This window comes from Eutrigla gurnardus, assembly GCF_963514095.1.
Source record: "Eutrigla gurnardus genome assembly, chromosome: 12".
Classification (NCBI taxonomy): Eukaryota; Metazoa; Chordata; class Actinopteri; order Perciformes; family Triglidae; genus Eutrigla; species Eutrigla gurnardus.
The window spans coordinates 2,053,536-2,069,930 of NC_139926.1; the positions used below are offsets into that span (position 1 = coordinate 2,053,536).

General features: G+C 42.5%; 1 protein-coding gene across 2 annotated transcripts in view; it reads left to right on the plus strand.

The window, feature by feature from the left end:
• The first annotated feature begins 1,459 nt into the window (after positions 1-1,459).
• Positions 1,460-16,395, plus strand: part of LOC311021610 (uncharacterized protein) — a 38,382-nt gene continuing 23,446 nt past the window's right edge. The window contains exons 1-5 of one of the 2 annotated variants that reach the window (XM_084022274.1): positions 1,460-1,662; positions 5,707-5,805; positions 5,902-6,068; positions 15,059-15,176; positions 15,422-15,484. In XM_084022274.1, coding sequence (XP_083878400.1) covers positions 1,554-1,662; positions 5,707-5,805; positions 5,902-6,068; positions 15,059-15,176; positions 15,422-15,484 — 556 coding nt within the window. In that variant the 5' untranslated portion in view covers positions 1,460-1,553. The remainder of the gene's footprint in view (positions 1,663-5,706; positions 5,806-5,901; positions 6,069-15,058; positions 15,177-15,421; positions 15,485-16,395) is intronic. The other variant, XM_084022273.1, reaches the window with a different exon arrangement.

Here is a 16,395-nt window from a genome sequence, read left to right on the forward strand (position 1 = left end):
AAACACTGGAGATTACATCGGCCTTTAACTCCTTGCAAGACATACATTTAAAGTGACGCACTGTTAGACATATATTAATTGGAATTGTGTTAATAAATTTAATTTGTATATTGTTATGGCTGGCTCGTGAACCATAATAAAGGTAGATGCACACACTTAGGTTCAAAAGACGAAAGCATATTATTTACAATAATAAACTGAAATTATAACAAATGTAGGAAAATGTAGATGATATATATAACAATCCATATAAGAAAGAGAGAGTTGGTTCAATAAGCATCAGTTAAATAAACAATATAGGTGAATATAGGTAAACAATTAACAGGTAAACATAGTAAAAAATGTATATGAGTTCACTGAACTCATATAAATCACTGGTTGTGCTCATTAGAACAGTGTGACAGTTAACCTGATGTTTGCTAGAATAGATACACGCCTCTAGGACAACACCCATACATGTTTCATATTACATTTCTATAAGTTCACGTCAGAGATAACTGACCAGTAAGACTTGGTTGGTTGAAAGTCCAACCTCTGTTGGTTCTCCGGCTACCTCCCACAGTCCAAAGACATGCAGGATGGGGATAGGTTAATTGATGACTCTAAATTGCCCGTAGGTGTGAATGTGAGTGTGAATGGTTGTCTGTCTCTATATGTCGGCCCTGTGATAGACTGGCGACCTGTCCAGGGTGTACCCTGCCTTCGCCCAATGATAGCTGGGATCGGCTCCAGCCCCCCCGCAACCCTGAATACAGGATAAGTGGTAGACAATGGATGGATGGATGAGTCATCCCCTGTTGGCCAGCAGAGAGAAAGCAAGTTTGCAGTTGCAGTTGTCTTCACATTTCAGAACCAGAGGTTGACGCCTGGGTCAGACTCAGCATCATGTCACATGTGTTGCTCTGCTTTGTGTCCAGTCTGGTCTCCTAAAAATGAAGTTCATTTTAAATGAGAAACGTATTTTGTCATGGATTAGGTTTGCTCTAGCGTATCACAAATTAGTTTCATATGAGTCAGCTGGAGTGTGTGGAGAGAGGAGGTCTGGGTGGTGGACAGGTCAAAAGAGACAGGATTTTCACCAGGAAACCAATGTTATTGCCTCTTTAGAACCTTTGTATGAAACGTAATTGAGGGTTGTTGTGTGTTAAACAATTTATGTGAAAGAGTAAATTTATCTTGTTCTCTTGTAGATGTTTCAGGATGTGATCCCATCTATTTGCATTAGTACCAATTAAATCAGTGGACATGATGATGATGCAATATTAACAAATTTATAATCTCACTAGTCCTTCCCACAGTGATGAAAATACTGAAATATATTGTTCAAGGACTTTTTTCTGTGGTAAGAGCAACAACTTCCTCATTCTACAACCAGCTGTGCTGCTTAATTTTGGCCACCTCAGCTATAAATCCCATATACTTCCTTCCTCTACTTCAGTCCATGTGAGTTTTTTCTGTTGCAATCTGGGGTGAAGTGGTCTTCACGACATCATGCACTATAATATAAGAGTTCCTGAAGTAGGAAGTGAAGGTTATACTGGATTCTAGACAGCATGGAGACATCAGTGGACCAGACAAGGGATCGAGTCTCATACACCCAGAGCAACCCGCTGTTTGAAATGTCACTCAGCAGAAGTGATCTCTACAGTTTCCAGCCTGAGGGTGAGTGTGACAGTACAACACCTTTAAAACCAAATAGTCTGAGTTTCTATTGGGACTTATGAGAGGAAAGGTAACCAGATTGAGCTATAGCTCCTCAACAGCATTACAATTAATAACAGAATCATGGTGATACAACACTTTGGATTCATTTCTCAACACTTTCTAATGTTAAAATGGGTTTAATCCTAGAAATTAACCTTTTTTTTGTCTCATGCTAGTGAATTGACGGTTTATGCATCTTCACCACTCAGCCACCAGAACACCACAAATTTAGAAACATACAGTCCCGGCAGTAGTTTACTTGTTATATTGAATCTGATGGGATTTTCACGTTTGAAAACGACAGCTTAACAAATAATTTAAAGTACATGAATAGAAAACAAAATTGGGCAGAGGACAGATCCTTGAGTTTTTTTCTGTTAGCATTAATAGTTTTTAATGCTTTTTTTTAGTATTTTAACAATCAATATTGCCTAAAATATAATTAAAACCCAATTTACTGAACAGCAACGGGGGTCTGCTTGGCCAGCTGCTTTATGTTGGCAGGGCAGACATAGGTTAGACATTACGATGACATATCAGCTCACTGGGGCGTTTCCAGGACTTGTGGACCTTCGGGGCTTAAGCCCAGACCACTGTAGGGGGGGTCTGGGTCATTACAGTCTTATCCCCCCGGGAAAAGAATGTAATGAAAAAGCTATTATTTATGCTTTTTCACAGTACATGTGTTAATAATTCAAAAACTGAAGTGTGAACAACAGAAACGGTTGTTTACTTTCCTGATTAATTATTAATTGTGATGTTAAAGGCGCTATATGTAAGAATGTGGCCAAAAACGATACTACACTCAAATTCAAAACACTGCGGCGAGACGTATCCGCCTCCCCCTGCACCCCCTCCCCTCCAGACTCGAGGTTGCCTTCTGTGTTTTTTAAAAGTATGTGGGTACATGTGAATGAAACAAGAACTAGGCAGTTAAGGCAAGGCAAGGCAAGGCAACTTTATTTGTATAGCACATTTCATACACAAGGCAGACTCAAAGTGCTTCACATCATAAAACAAAGTGAGAAGAAAAAAAAATAGAAGAATTAAAAGAAAATAATAAAAAAAAATTTAAAATGCATTACAGAAAGAAAGGAGAATAAAAACATATTTGCAATAATTAAAACACTGCAGACATTAAAAGATTTAGCAGAAAGCTATGGTGAACATAAACGTTTTCAGTCTAGTTTTAAAAGTGGTCAGAGTTGGGGCAAGTCTTACATCTTCAGGAAGTTTATTCCAGCCATTTGTTGCATAGTGACTAAATGATGCTCTCCCGTGATTGTTGTTTACTCTGGGAATCACTAACAGATTGGTCTCAGAAGATCTTAGTGGTCTAGAAGTCTTATGTAGTGGGAGCATATCAGTGATATACTTCGGTCCTAGACCATGTAGTGATTTATATGTGAGCAGGAGGATTTTGAAATCAATCCTCTGACATACAGGGAGCCAATGTAAGGATTTGAGAATTGGTGTAATGTGCTCACATTTTTTGGTCTTTGTAAGAACTCTAGCAGCAGCGTTCTGAACAAGCTGTAGCTGCCTGACAGTTTTTTTCGGAAGACCTGCAAGGAGACCATTACAGTAGTCTAGCCTACTAGTAATAAAGGCATGTACAAGTTTTTCTAAGTCTTGAGCTGACATGAGCCCTCTAAGTCTTGCTACATTTTTAGGTGATAGTAGGCTGATTTTGTTACTGATTTAACGTGACTGTCGAAATGTAAGTCAGAATCCATAATAACCCCAAGATTTCTGGCTTTGTTTGAGGTTTTCAGGAACAGAGAGTGAAGGTGTTGAATTACTTTAAACCTTTCTTTTTTAGCACCAAAAACAATTATCTCAGTTTTATCCTCATTTAGTTGTAGGAAGTTTTGGCACATCCAGTCTTTGACTTGCTCAATGCACTGGCACAGAAGATCTATGGGGCGATAGTCGTTTGGTGATAGTGCTACATAGATTTGGGTGTCATCGGCATAGCAATAGTGGTCGATGTTATTATTTTGCATGATTTGTCCTAGTGGGAGCATGTAGATGTTGAATAAATTTGGCCCCAAGATTGAACCTTGGGGGACTCCACATGTTACATTGGTAGGTTCTGATACAAAGTCGCCAATGGAAACAAAATAGTTCCTATCTTGTAGATATGACTTGAACCAGTTTAAGACTCTGCCTGAGAGCCCCACCCAGTTTATCAACCTGTCCAAGAGTATTGAGTGGTCGACAGTGTCAAATGCAGCACTGAGGTCTAATAGCATTAATATTGAAGTTTTGCCAGAGTCTGTGTTAAGACGGATGTCATTTACAACTTTAATAAGGGCCGTCTCGGTGCTATGAAAAGGTCGAAATCCTGACTGGAAGTTGTTGTGGCAGCCAGTTGAAGCCAGGAAGTGATTTAGTTGTTGGAGGACAACTTTCTCAATTATTTTACTTATGAAGGGTAGATTTGAAATTGGTCTGTAGTTGTTGATAATAGAGGCATCTAGGCTCCGCTTTTTTAGAAGAGGTTTAATGACTGCAGTTTTGAAGGCCTTTGGGAAATTGCCTGATTGAATGGAGTTATTAACTATTTGCAATATGTCTATTTTTTTTTTTTTTAAAGATTATTTTTTATGGCTGGAGTGCCATGCAAGCCTTTTTTATTTTTATGCAATGCAGAGAGAGACAGTGTGGAAAGGGGAGATAGAGGGGGAAGACATGCGCGAAAGAGATGCCGGGCCGGGAGTCGAACCACTGATCTCCACGTCGAGGCTGAGCCTCCTGTACATGGGGCGGCTGCCTTATCCACTGCGCCACCGACCGCCCCGCAGTACATCTATTGATAGGCAGTCAAAAACATTCTTAAAAAAGTTGGTAGGTAAAGCATCAAGGCAGCAGGTGGATGATTTTAGATTTGTCACCGTTTCCACTAGAGTTTTAGAGTCTATGGCATTAAAGCTTGCCATGATTGCTGTGTTACTTTTGCCTGAACAGGGTGGTGATCCAACTTTTTTGTTTGAGATATTGATGGCGCGTCTGATGCCTTCAATTTTATTAGTATAAAAGAATGCAAACTCATTGCATTTCTGCGTGGAGTGGAGTTTAGCTGGTATTTGTGTTGGGGGGTTGGTCAGTCTGTCAACAGTTGCAAATAGGGTTTTCGCCTTATTAGTGTTGTTGTTTATGATATTGGAGAAGTATGTTTCTCTCGCACTTTTTAAGACTAAATTGTAGGCCCGGAGGCTCTCTTTATAGATGTCATGGTGAATATGAAGTTTAGTACTCCGCCAGATTCGTTCAGCCTTCCTGCACTCTCTTCTCTGGGCTGTCACAACAGCAGCTTTTCTCCAGGGTGCCTTTTGCTTACCAGAAATTGTTTTAACCGTAGCAGGTGCAATGACATCTATGACATTCAGAATTTTGGAATTAAAGATGTTTACAAGATCATCAGCATGACATGGGTTTAGAGGTGGTAACGAGGAAATGGCATTTTTAAAGAGTACATTGGCATGTTCATTGATGTTAAGCCTGACCTGGATACATACCAGTGGGGATACATACCAGTGGGGATATGTGCTGATGAATAATGATGAATCTTGTTTGTTTTAGATAAGAATTCATTTTATTTTTTTCAAATCTAAAAAAAAATATGAATCCATAGTGCTCCCCTTTGGAAGTATGATTTGGATCTGATGTAAATCCCCAAACAAATAATAATATAGTAATTATGCTTTTTTCAATTTTTTTGTTGTTTTATCATTTGTCATTTCTAAAGTCAAGTGTGGTATTCCTGCCTTCTGACAAAAAAAAAAAAAGGTTTTCATTGTCATTGATGATCAGCTGATTTTTTTCACTGGTTGTTGCTCAGAAAAATGATAAAATAATTTGTATCCACTGGATGAACCAGGCTACTTTCGGTCTCCTGAATGACTTTGCCATGATTCCATGATGCCATGAAGTTTGCTGCAGGACTTTTATCATGTCGTGGTTTGTGTGAATGCAAAATGTTTCCTGCATGTGTTTCAGGTCTGAAGCCAGCGAAGCCCAGAAGACAGTGGTGTCTTCATGTGATTGTTGTTTACCTCATCTTGCAGACTGCCATTAATGCCTTTCTCGTTTATAAAGGTAAGACTGTATAAAAAGTATTGTTTGTTATCATATATTTATATTAAAAAAAACATTATTCAAATTCTTGTTCTAATATTTCTTCTTCCAACACAGTTTTCACGCTGCAGGCTTTACTGTCTAACCCCAGGTTGGAGAAGCTAACATCCAATCACATCCCTCTGGGCAGTGAACAGGGTGATGACAACATCCAAACTCTCCTCTACAACAACAGTCAAGAAACCAAGACCCTTGAAGGCCACTTGTGGGCCCTGAAGAGCCAGGTCCTTCATATGTTACATTTTTCTAAACAAAGTTTCTATTTTTAGCTTCAGCTCAGGTTTGTTTTCACTCCGTTCAGGTTCAGTTTTTTAGTTTAGTTTAGTTTTTAGATGACTAGATGTTTATCCAGTTGATCAATGACAACAAGTAAGGCCAGGGCTAGAGTTTCACAAAAAGTTCAATGAGTTTATGAGTTTTGGGGATGGAGCGACCCAACATTTTTTAAAAGATCAAATAAATAAATAGGTGAATTTGTATAATTTCAATGAAGACCCTTGGACAGCAACAGCCCAGTCTCACTTTGATGGGCTCTGATAGATAAGTGTGTGATTCTAGAAAACATGTATCATCAACCTCTGACACGGCAATGGAGATCATTACAGAGCCGAGATGAAACGGGTGAGTTGGCCTCTTTGTGAAAGGAGTGAGCCGGCGAGCCGGAACAGAAGGTGACATTTTTAAGTTGTGCTACGTGGACGACCCCTCACCGGAGGATTTAACAAGCTCAGAATGTTGACCTGAAGAAGATAGAAATCCGGTAGTGGCTCACATGAAGCCACCATTGTATCCAGCAACATGTGACCAAAAATTGAGAATGACACAAATATACATTTTCACAAAGTCTGCTGCCTCAGTTTTTATGATGGCAATTTGCATATCCCATACCTCCAGAATGTTATGAAGAGTGATCAGATGAATTGCAAATAATTGCAAAGTCCCTCTTTGCTATAAAAATTTTCTTAATCCCAAAAAACATTTCCACTGCAGCCCTGCCACAAAAGGACCAGCTGACATCATGCCAGTGATTCTCTCATTATCACAGGTGATAGTGTTCATGAGGACAAGGCTGGAGTGCATGATTGAGTTAGAATAACAGACTGGAACCTTTAAAAGGAGGGTCATGCTTGAAATGAATGGAAACATGTGCAGTCATCATTGCTTTGCACAAATATGGCTTCACAGGCAAGGATATTGCTGCTAGTAAGATTGCACCTAAATCAACCATTTATTGGATCATCAAGAACTTCAATGAGAGAGGTTCAATTGTTGTAAGCAAGTGCCAGGACTGTCTCCTAAAGTTGATTCAGCTGCGGGATCGGAGCACCACCAGTGCAGAGCTTGCTCTGGAATGGCAGCAGCAGGTGTGAGTGCATCTGCATGCACAGTGAGGTGAAGACATTTGGAGGATGGCCTAATATTCTGCAAAAGTTACAGGGTTTGGACTGCTGAGGACTGGGGTAAAGTCATTTTCTCAAATGAATCCCTTTTCCAGTCGGCCCGGGGTTCCTTCTGTGTGGAGTTTGCATGTTCTCCCCCTGTAAGTGTGGGTTCTCTCCGGGTTCTCCGGCTTCCTCCCACAGTCCAAAGACATGCAGGATGGGGATAGGTTAATTGATTACTCTAAATTGCCCGTAAGTGTGAATGTGAGCGTGAATGGTTGTTTGTCTCTACATGTTGGCCCTGTAATAGACTGGCGACCTGCCCAGGGTGTACCCTGCCTTCGCCCATTGACAGCTGGGATCGGCTCCAGCCCCCCCGCGACCCTGAATATAGGATAAGCAGTAGACAATGGATGGATGGATGGATGGATGGAATCCCTTTTCCGATTGTTTGGGGCATCTGGAAAAAAGCTTGTCCAGAGAAGAAAAGGTGAGCGCTACCATCAGTCCTGTGTCATGCCAACAGTAAAGCATCCTGAGACCATCCATGTATGGGGTTGCTTCTCAGCCAAGGAAGTGGACTCGCTCACAAGTTTACCTAAGAACACAGCCATGAACAAAGAATGTTACCCAAAACTTCCTCCGAGAGCAACTTTTTCCAACCATCCAAGAACTGTATTGGTAAGCATTGATGCCTTTTCCAGCATGATGGCGCACCTTGCCATAAGGGAAAATGTTTTGGGTCCATGGCCAGGAAACTCCCCAGACCTTAATCCCATTGAGAACTAGTCAATCCCCAAGAGGCGGGTGGACAAACAAAACCCACAAGGTCTAACAAACTCCAAGCATTGATTATGCTAGAATGGGCTGCCATTAGTCAGGATGTGGCCCAGAAGTTGATTGACAGCATGCCAGGGCGAATTGCAGAGGTCTTAAAAAAGAAGGGTCAACACTACAAATATTGACTCTGCATAAAGTTATTGTAATTGTCAATAAAATCCTTTGAAACTTTTATGTGTAATTATACTCCAGTATACCATAGTTTATGCTTGACAAAAATATCTAAAAATATGGAAGCAGCACATTTTGTGAAAACCAATACTTACCAACACCAACACTGTCATTCTCAAAAATGTTGGCCATTGCTGTATATGATGCATAGCAACTTCGTTTGTAGTTGAAGAGTCAAGCAAAAGTTCACCTTCCATTGTTGTTTTGGTGCGCTGCAGCTATTCAATGCTTATTTAATATGTCACACTACCGTCAGCAACATTGTGTTACACGTCGCAGCCTCTCTGGTTCCGCAAAGCCAGGACGCTTTTGTAAAAGGCAACACCGTTGCAGCGTTATGCTGCAAACCAAAGTTCCTTATAAACGGTACATTCGCGGAGTATCGAGGGCTCTCTTTTCCGTGATTACGGAGGAATCTCTATAAAAACTCCAACACTGCAAACCAGCCAATGGCCAAATCCTCACTCAGGCTTTGGGGATACCAGGTGGTGGTGGTGTCTAGGGGCGGGAGGGGTCGGTTCTAACATAAAAATAAATTTTTCAAATTCAACATCCAAATTTCTTTTGAGAATTGATCAAGACTTCATGAATTCAAACGGTTATTTTGAATTCAACACTTCCATATTTAGGGCCCAAGCACTGACAGAGTCGGGCTGCGAAGCCCTATTGTGTTTTTCGATTGTTTTTTGAATGTTTATTATTCTTTTATGAGGTTGACGTGCCTTTTGGGGGCCTCAGCATTAAAAAAAACTAACCAAATTTGGTGTGTCCATGCGGCGTGGTGAAAAATTTAAGAATTTCGCGGTTTCGCATTTGGCCACGAAAAAGTTGCTCGCTAGCGTGTCTATTCGCCAGCCCCGCCACACCGTAACTCTAATTGACATGAAATTTTGCAAACATGTGCAGACAAGAGTCGTCTACAAAAAATCCTCTTGGAGTACCAAAGTCCGCCTTCTGAAATTTTGCGCCATCTTGGATTTTATGAAAAACCAGACGTTGTGCATTTCTCCTACACCGTTCATCAGATTTACACAAATATTGGTGTGCCTACTCATTGGGCTCATGGCCCAAAAAGGTTTTGAAAATATGGTTTTATTTATTCATCGGCCAATGAACATAAGAGGGTTGTGCCACCAAAACGCAATTAGCATAACTCCATAACCTTTGGGCCAATCATCACAAAACTTGAAACCTATGTTGACATAGCATGAAAGAACATACATGTTAATTTTCATCAAAATCAAGTAATGTGGGGCCGTTTTTGGCCATTCACAGGGGTTGTATTAAATCTAACTTGGACTATACCGTTGATTCGATTAATACCAAAATTTGATATATGGTTGGAAAGGCCTGAAGGACAAAAAGTTACCCAAAGATGCTCCAAAAGTGTAGGGGCGTGGCCAGGGCGATGCCATAACTGCTACTACTTTGAACCTTCGCCAAAAGCATCAAAGCTGTTATAACTAGGGATGCTCCGATCGATCGGCCGCCGATCGTTATCGGCCGATATGGACCCTAAACAGGTTGATCGGTGATCGGTCAAAGCTGGTCCGGTGTGCGGACATGTTTGTAGTCAAAACTAGCGTAGCTGAACGAGCAAGTGGCCACGAGCGGGCAGCGGATTTTGCAGAGAGCGGAGCGAAGTACCGGTCCGGTTCCGCTTCGGTCCGCTCACACCGCGAGTCTGACGCCCAAGCCCGACCCAGAATCCTGCTGTGTCCTACACAGTCATCGACAGTATGTTCAGTCATAAAACGGCTCTATTATTATTATTATTATTATTATTCTCCCATCCATTCTGTGATTGGTGATTGGTGATTGGTGATCGGTATCGGCCGATTATGATTTCTGTGATTGGTGATTGGATCGGCCCCCAAAAATGCTGAACGGAGCATCCCTAGTTTTATTCATTTTTTTTTCTTAATGCATTGCCAAAATGTATATGATCGGGAAAAATTATCGGGAATGATCGGAATTGTATCGGGAGAAAAAAAAAGTGATTGGATCGGGAAATATCGGGATCGGCAGATACTCAAACTCAAACGATCGGGATCGGATCGGGAGCAAAAAAACGTGATCGGGACAACCCTAGTTATAACTTAAGCGTTTCTTCTCCGATCTGCTCCAAAAGATTCATACTTGATAAGAGTGCCGTCCTGAACGCACCTGCACTGCAATAATGTCCCACAGTCAGAGCGCCACCTAATGGCATGAAATGTGACTGATTTTATGCCCTTTTTCTGAGTAACAGCCCCCCCTTTAGGTTAGGTGCACACGCACACATTTTTTTTTCCTAGATAGACCATGTGGAGAAAGCCTCTTGGACCCAGCGCCTAAAGTCAACATGAAGTGGGCAAAAAAAAAATGTTTTTAGCCACCTGCGTATCAGCTCTAAGATGGTAAATAGTGTCACTGATTTAAACATCAAAACTATTATAACTCCAGTGTTTCTTCTCTGATCTGCTCCAAAGATTCCATACTTGATTAGAGTCCCACCTTGAACACGTCTGCACTGTAATATTGACTCAGTCAGAGCGCCACCTTCTGGCAACAGGAAATGTCACTGATTTTGTGACTTTTTCCAAGTAACAGCCACACCTGGTTAATTTTTGACTTCTCATTTCAGCCTGCAGATAAGACACAAGGGGAGGAGGAGGGGTCACACTAGGGGGAGGAGGAGAGATGGCAGGAAGGCATTAACATGTGTGTGAGCTCTGTCACTGAAATGTAGTTTCACTTTGGATCACACCAGATCAACAGTCATGAAACTTTCCACACCTGCTAATGATTTTATTCATTGTCTCATCTGCTCCACACTTACCACCAGGGGTCGCGTTAACCGAATATTTTCCGTCATTGACCGTTTTTTGACGGTGACGGAAAAATCCGGTGACGGAAAAATCCGAGGGCCATCCGTCATTTTGACAGATTGCAATTCACACCCCTGACCACTTGGTGGCAAAGAGCATATTACAGTAATTGGCTCTTGTAGAAGAAGAAAAGTAGAAAAGAAGAAAAGAAGAAAAATGTCACAGCAGTTGAGTGTCAAGGGGCATTCACACAGGACGCGATAGACGCGAATTAAGCAGCAACTCTACATTGAAAATCAATGTAAATGTTGCGATGACACACGATTCAGGCGGTGGCGGCGGCGTGAATGGAGCATCTGGCGCGCCTATCGCGTCCGGTGTGAACGCCGCATGAGACTGTGCGTTTAGGCCACAGGTGAACTGTTCATATTTTACTATTCATTGTTCATATGTAGCTACTGGGGCCACACAGTCAGATTTTTTTGTTACTGCGGAGAAAAGTTACATATTCTTCTGCTTGATGTGTGTATCCACGGTGTGGATTATTTGTTCAGCTTGTTTGGACTGAATATTCATTAAAAATGAATTAAAATTAAATGCAATTGAATATGTCATTATTATCATTTAAAAATTTAAAGTGACCGGTAAAAATAGATTATGACAGGATTTTTATGACCCTGTCAGTCAAAATGACAGACAACGAAAAAGTCTAGCGCAACCTCTGCTTACCACGCACCTCAGTCAGCAGTCAGCATTAACACAGATACTACAACATTGAAGAAATATGTTTATTTTTCTGAGAGCCAGCTAAGAGCAATTTCTCAATGTCATGTCTGTGTATTGACTCCAGAGTTGGAGTCAGGATGTAGTAAGCCTAGCTTAGAATAAAAACTGGAGCTCGGGGGAAAAGTAAAGTCTACCTAGACGTCTGAAACTCTCAAATGAACTTGCTTCGCAAACTTCCTTTTATCCGTACAATAGAAGAATGGACAGACAGACGGATAGAATAGACATTCCCATTCAAGTCAACGTAGCAGGATGGTCAAAGCGGCGCCCATTGATATGCGGACCGTTATGGCAGGCCACTTCCGTATAAAGAAAAATAATTTACAACTGGGGTGGACTCACTGAGGTGAGGTCGTACAGTAGGACTATCAGTGGAGTCGTAACTGTATTGTTATTCATTGTTAGCTAGACTTGTCTAACTTGTCCTTCTCCAGAGTGGTGGGGAGTGAGGTGCAGATGCATAGAAGTGGGTAACACATCTGTCGTCTGGCACCTTTAATACTGAATGAGTCAGGGAAGATTGAGATACATCTTGCAGTCAGACATGTATGACGGGGCACAGGATGCCGCTGAACAGATGTCTTCCATGGTCGTCCCTCTGAGGAGGGCCATGGATGAGCATAAAGCTCTGGGAGAATGTGCCCAAACGCCCTGCGGTTGGTTTTAATGACGGAGTCACACAGCCAGTGAGACAAATGCTGTTATGACAGAGCCCTCTGTATTCAACGACCAGCTGCTGCATCATTGTTTAACAGCTGTACAACATAGCCCTACTGAGCAATACAGTCTTCTAGCAGTTTGTGAAACAGTCACAAAATGTTATCTGTTTATCTGTTTCATGCTGAAGGACAAAATTGTTGCTCAGTAAAACTTATTTTGCTGGGATGCTATTACGCTACGAAACAAAATTAGATTTAGGCAGCAACCGCTTATTTGGGGTCGGGTCCCAGGGGCTCCAGTGGGGACCCCAAACATCCCTGTCGCAGAGCCACATCAGCTAACTCTCACTGGGGATCCCGAGGCGTTCCTAGGCCAGTGTGGAGATATAGGGCCCTAGTTTTGTGGCGCAGCGCAGGGCGGCGCAGGGTGGCGGAGCCGGCGCAATGCAAGTTTCGACCCGCGCAGCCTTGCGCACCGTCAGTTTGGCAGTTTGGTGGATCGCCTGCACCAAGATGGGTGTGGCGGCGCAGCAGGGGGAGGCGTCACAGATTCAGCTTGGCGTAGCGGAAGTTTCGTGGCAAAAAGCCTCGCCGAGACTGCGCTGAAAGCCCGCCAGCTCCAACCTGGTCTACTTTCGGCGCAAGGCGCAAGGCGTAAATAAAGTCCATTCATTCAATGCGAATCACAGCTGGCGGAGTGGAAGTTTGGCTGACGGCGCGCAGTGCGCACACGTCACCAAGACCTCACAGGCAGGTTTCCACAGTTCCAGGCACATTTAAATGCAATAAATAATCACAACAAACACTATTTAATGCAACTAATTGAATCAACACGGGAATTTATATCTATATAGATTGTCCCGTCACATCTGACGTCAGATCAAAGGCAGATGGCACGCGTAACGGAAACTCAGCCTCTCGGACCAAAACATCTCCCTCTCTCTCTCCTGTTTTTTATAATATCGGCATTGTTATTATTATGATACACGCGCACACCGCGTGATGAGCGTGGTGGGAGCGGCGGCGCTGCTTCTGTCATCGGGTTGTCAAGTAACGGAACTTGCACTGAACCTCCCCTAACGCATTAAAGGTGAGGAGAGGAGCTCATTTGATTGGTGAAGATCTGAATCGGCTGTATTAATCCCAGTCCATGCCTCGTCTCCTCCTCGTCTCCCACTCACGCCTTCTTCTCCTCCCTCTTTCCCACTTGCGCGGGTGGGAGTGACGGGAGGTGTGCCTGCGCGAGCCTGCGCGGTGCACGAAACTTGCAAAGTCCAGGCGGACACACCCCGTCGGCGTGGCGCAGGTGCACTGAAAGCTGACTGCGCCTGGTCTACGAAACTAGGGCCCATAATCTCTCCGCCTAGTCCTGGGTCTCCCAGCTCCCAGCAGGTCGTGCCTGAAACACCTCCCTAGGGAGGCACCCAGGGGGCATCCTTACCAGATGCCCGAATCACCTCAGCTGTCTTCTTTCGATGCAAAGGAGCAGCGGCTCTACTCCGAGTCCCTCATGGATGACTGGGCTTCTATCTCTATTACCCGATCTCTAAGGGAGACGCCAGCCACCCTCCTAAGAAAGCCCATTTCGGCCGCTTATACCCACGATCCAGTTCTTTCGGCCATGACCCATCCCTCATGAACATAGCTGAGGGTGGGAGCGAAGACCGGTAGATTGTGAGCTTTGCTTCTGGCTCAGCTCTCTTTTTGGTGTGGTAAAGCAAATGCAATACTGCCCCCGCTACTCCGATTCTGTAGCCAACCTCATGTTCCATTGTCCCCTCACTTGTTAACAAACCCAGAGGTACTTGAACTCCTTCACTTGGGGTAAGGACTCATTCCCTACCCGGAGCAGGCAATCCACCAGTTTCCTGCTGAGCACCATGGCCTCAAATTAAGAGGTGCTGATCCTCATTCCGGCCACTTCACATTCGGCTTCGGACTGATCCACCGAGTTCTGGAGGTCACAGACCGATGATGCCAGCAGGACCACATCATCTGCAAAACGCAGCGATACGATCTGCAGCACACCCAACTGCAAACCCTCCTCCCCTCGATTACGCCTCGATATCCTGTCAATGAATATTACGAACAGGATTGGTGACATGGCGGCGTGTAATATAATTAGATGGTATGGTATGGATGTGATTATTGCAGAACTTGGCAAAGGTTGTGTTTATGTGCCAGACTATACATAAATGTTATCATTTGATAGGCTATTGCACTAGTAGCAAAAATATATGTGAAGTGATCTGACTAAGAAGTGTCAGTTACACTGAAATACCTTAGATGAGTTTGTAATCTTTGTTAGCGTTAGTCATAGTCATACATTGTATGGTCATACAAGGCCAAGTAAGGCTGCAGTAGAAAACACCTGAGCATATTGTTTGTCGTGATTGATTGCTTATGAAACATTAATTTTCATTTTTTACATTTTGTGATCATTCACATTTTACAAGGTAGATTATTGTTGCTCTGAAGGTCATTTACAATAATTTGATGTGATCATGATTTACTGTTGTTTCAACATAATGTTGATGGATTTTTTTGTTGGTTGTCATGATAACAGGTCAACAGTCTGTGTCGAGAGGAGGGTCAGGTGGACAGACTGCGGTCTGACCTGAACCTGCTCAATACCAGCACCCACAACCTGGAGGATAAACTGACCACCATCAGCCTCACACCAGGTAGGATACACGTGCATACCATGCACGTTGTAGTGCATCTGTATATAGTGTGTATATAACTCGTATGTGAAAAACATTTTTCAATACATACAGTCTCTGTCAACATGAATCCCACACGCTGTAAATACAAAATTAATCATCTTAACATGTGCAAACTGTAGTCATCCAGTATATGGATATCCATTCAACCTAATATTAAGGGCAGAGTTCATCAATCCAAGTATTTCTCTTGCTTGTGTCCTCAGGACCTCCTGGGTCTCCAGGAACAGATGGGCATGCAGGTGCACCAGGAGAGAGGGGCCTCAAAGGTGGGTCTCATGACTAGACCAAGACCAGAACTCTCACGCAGGAATTTTTTAAGTGCCAGTATGTAGGTAGACTCATTTATTAGACATGAGCAGAACTGATTCGATTTACATTCGACATTCATCAAAACATTTATAGCTCCAAACTTTTCAGAGCTAAATCTGACTGCTCATAGAGCATCTGGTAATAAGGAAGGCAGTTAAATATCATCAGAAATTACAACATTATCAGTCCCTCCAAGAAGTTGCGATGTCACAACTGTTTACACAAATTTAACCAATCTCAATCAATTTTGTTCAATCACCGCAACTTTTCTGCAAATTCTGTCGATAGGACGCACCTCCCCATAGTAATCATCACCTCCTTATATGGTGCATCAAGGGCAGGGTTTATAAATCAGAGGTTTACACGGTGTTCATGAATCTGGAGGTTTATAAGTACGGAGGTGATTTATGTGCAAATCTACTCACAGATTTACAAACATTTCATGAATCAGCCAGTGTTCGAACCAACAGTTTGAGTTTTAATGCGAGCAGAGTATGTGTGTGAATTACAAAATAAAACAGGAAGTGAGAGTTCAGGCCAGACAGTGACTCAACCTTAAGTTGATACAATCAACATACAAAGTGAGATGTATAAATAAAATGTATAATTATTATAATAATTCTATGATCTGCACTGTAAACCCGAACAGTTAAAGCTTGTTAAAGAAAATGGGTTCTGTTAACTCAAACATTTGAAAAAGTTAATTCACCTCTATTTTTCATTAAAACACGTTTGTAATTTTACAGTGCTCAACTACTTTAATTCATTTTGTAATTGTACTCAAATAGTTTTACAGTACTCCCTCTGACGTCACAAATGTGCGTATGTGCTTATTCAGCGAGTCTGTTGAAAAGTCCGCCATTGCTGC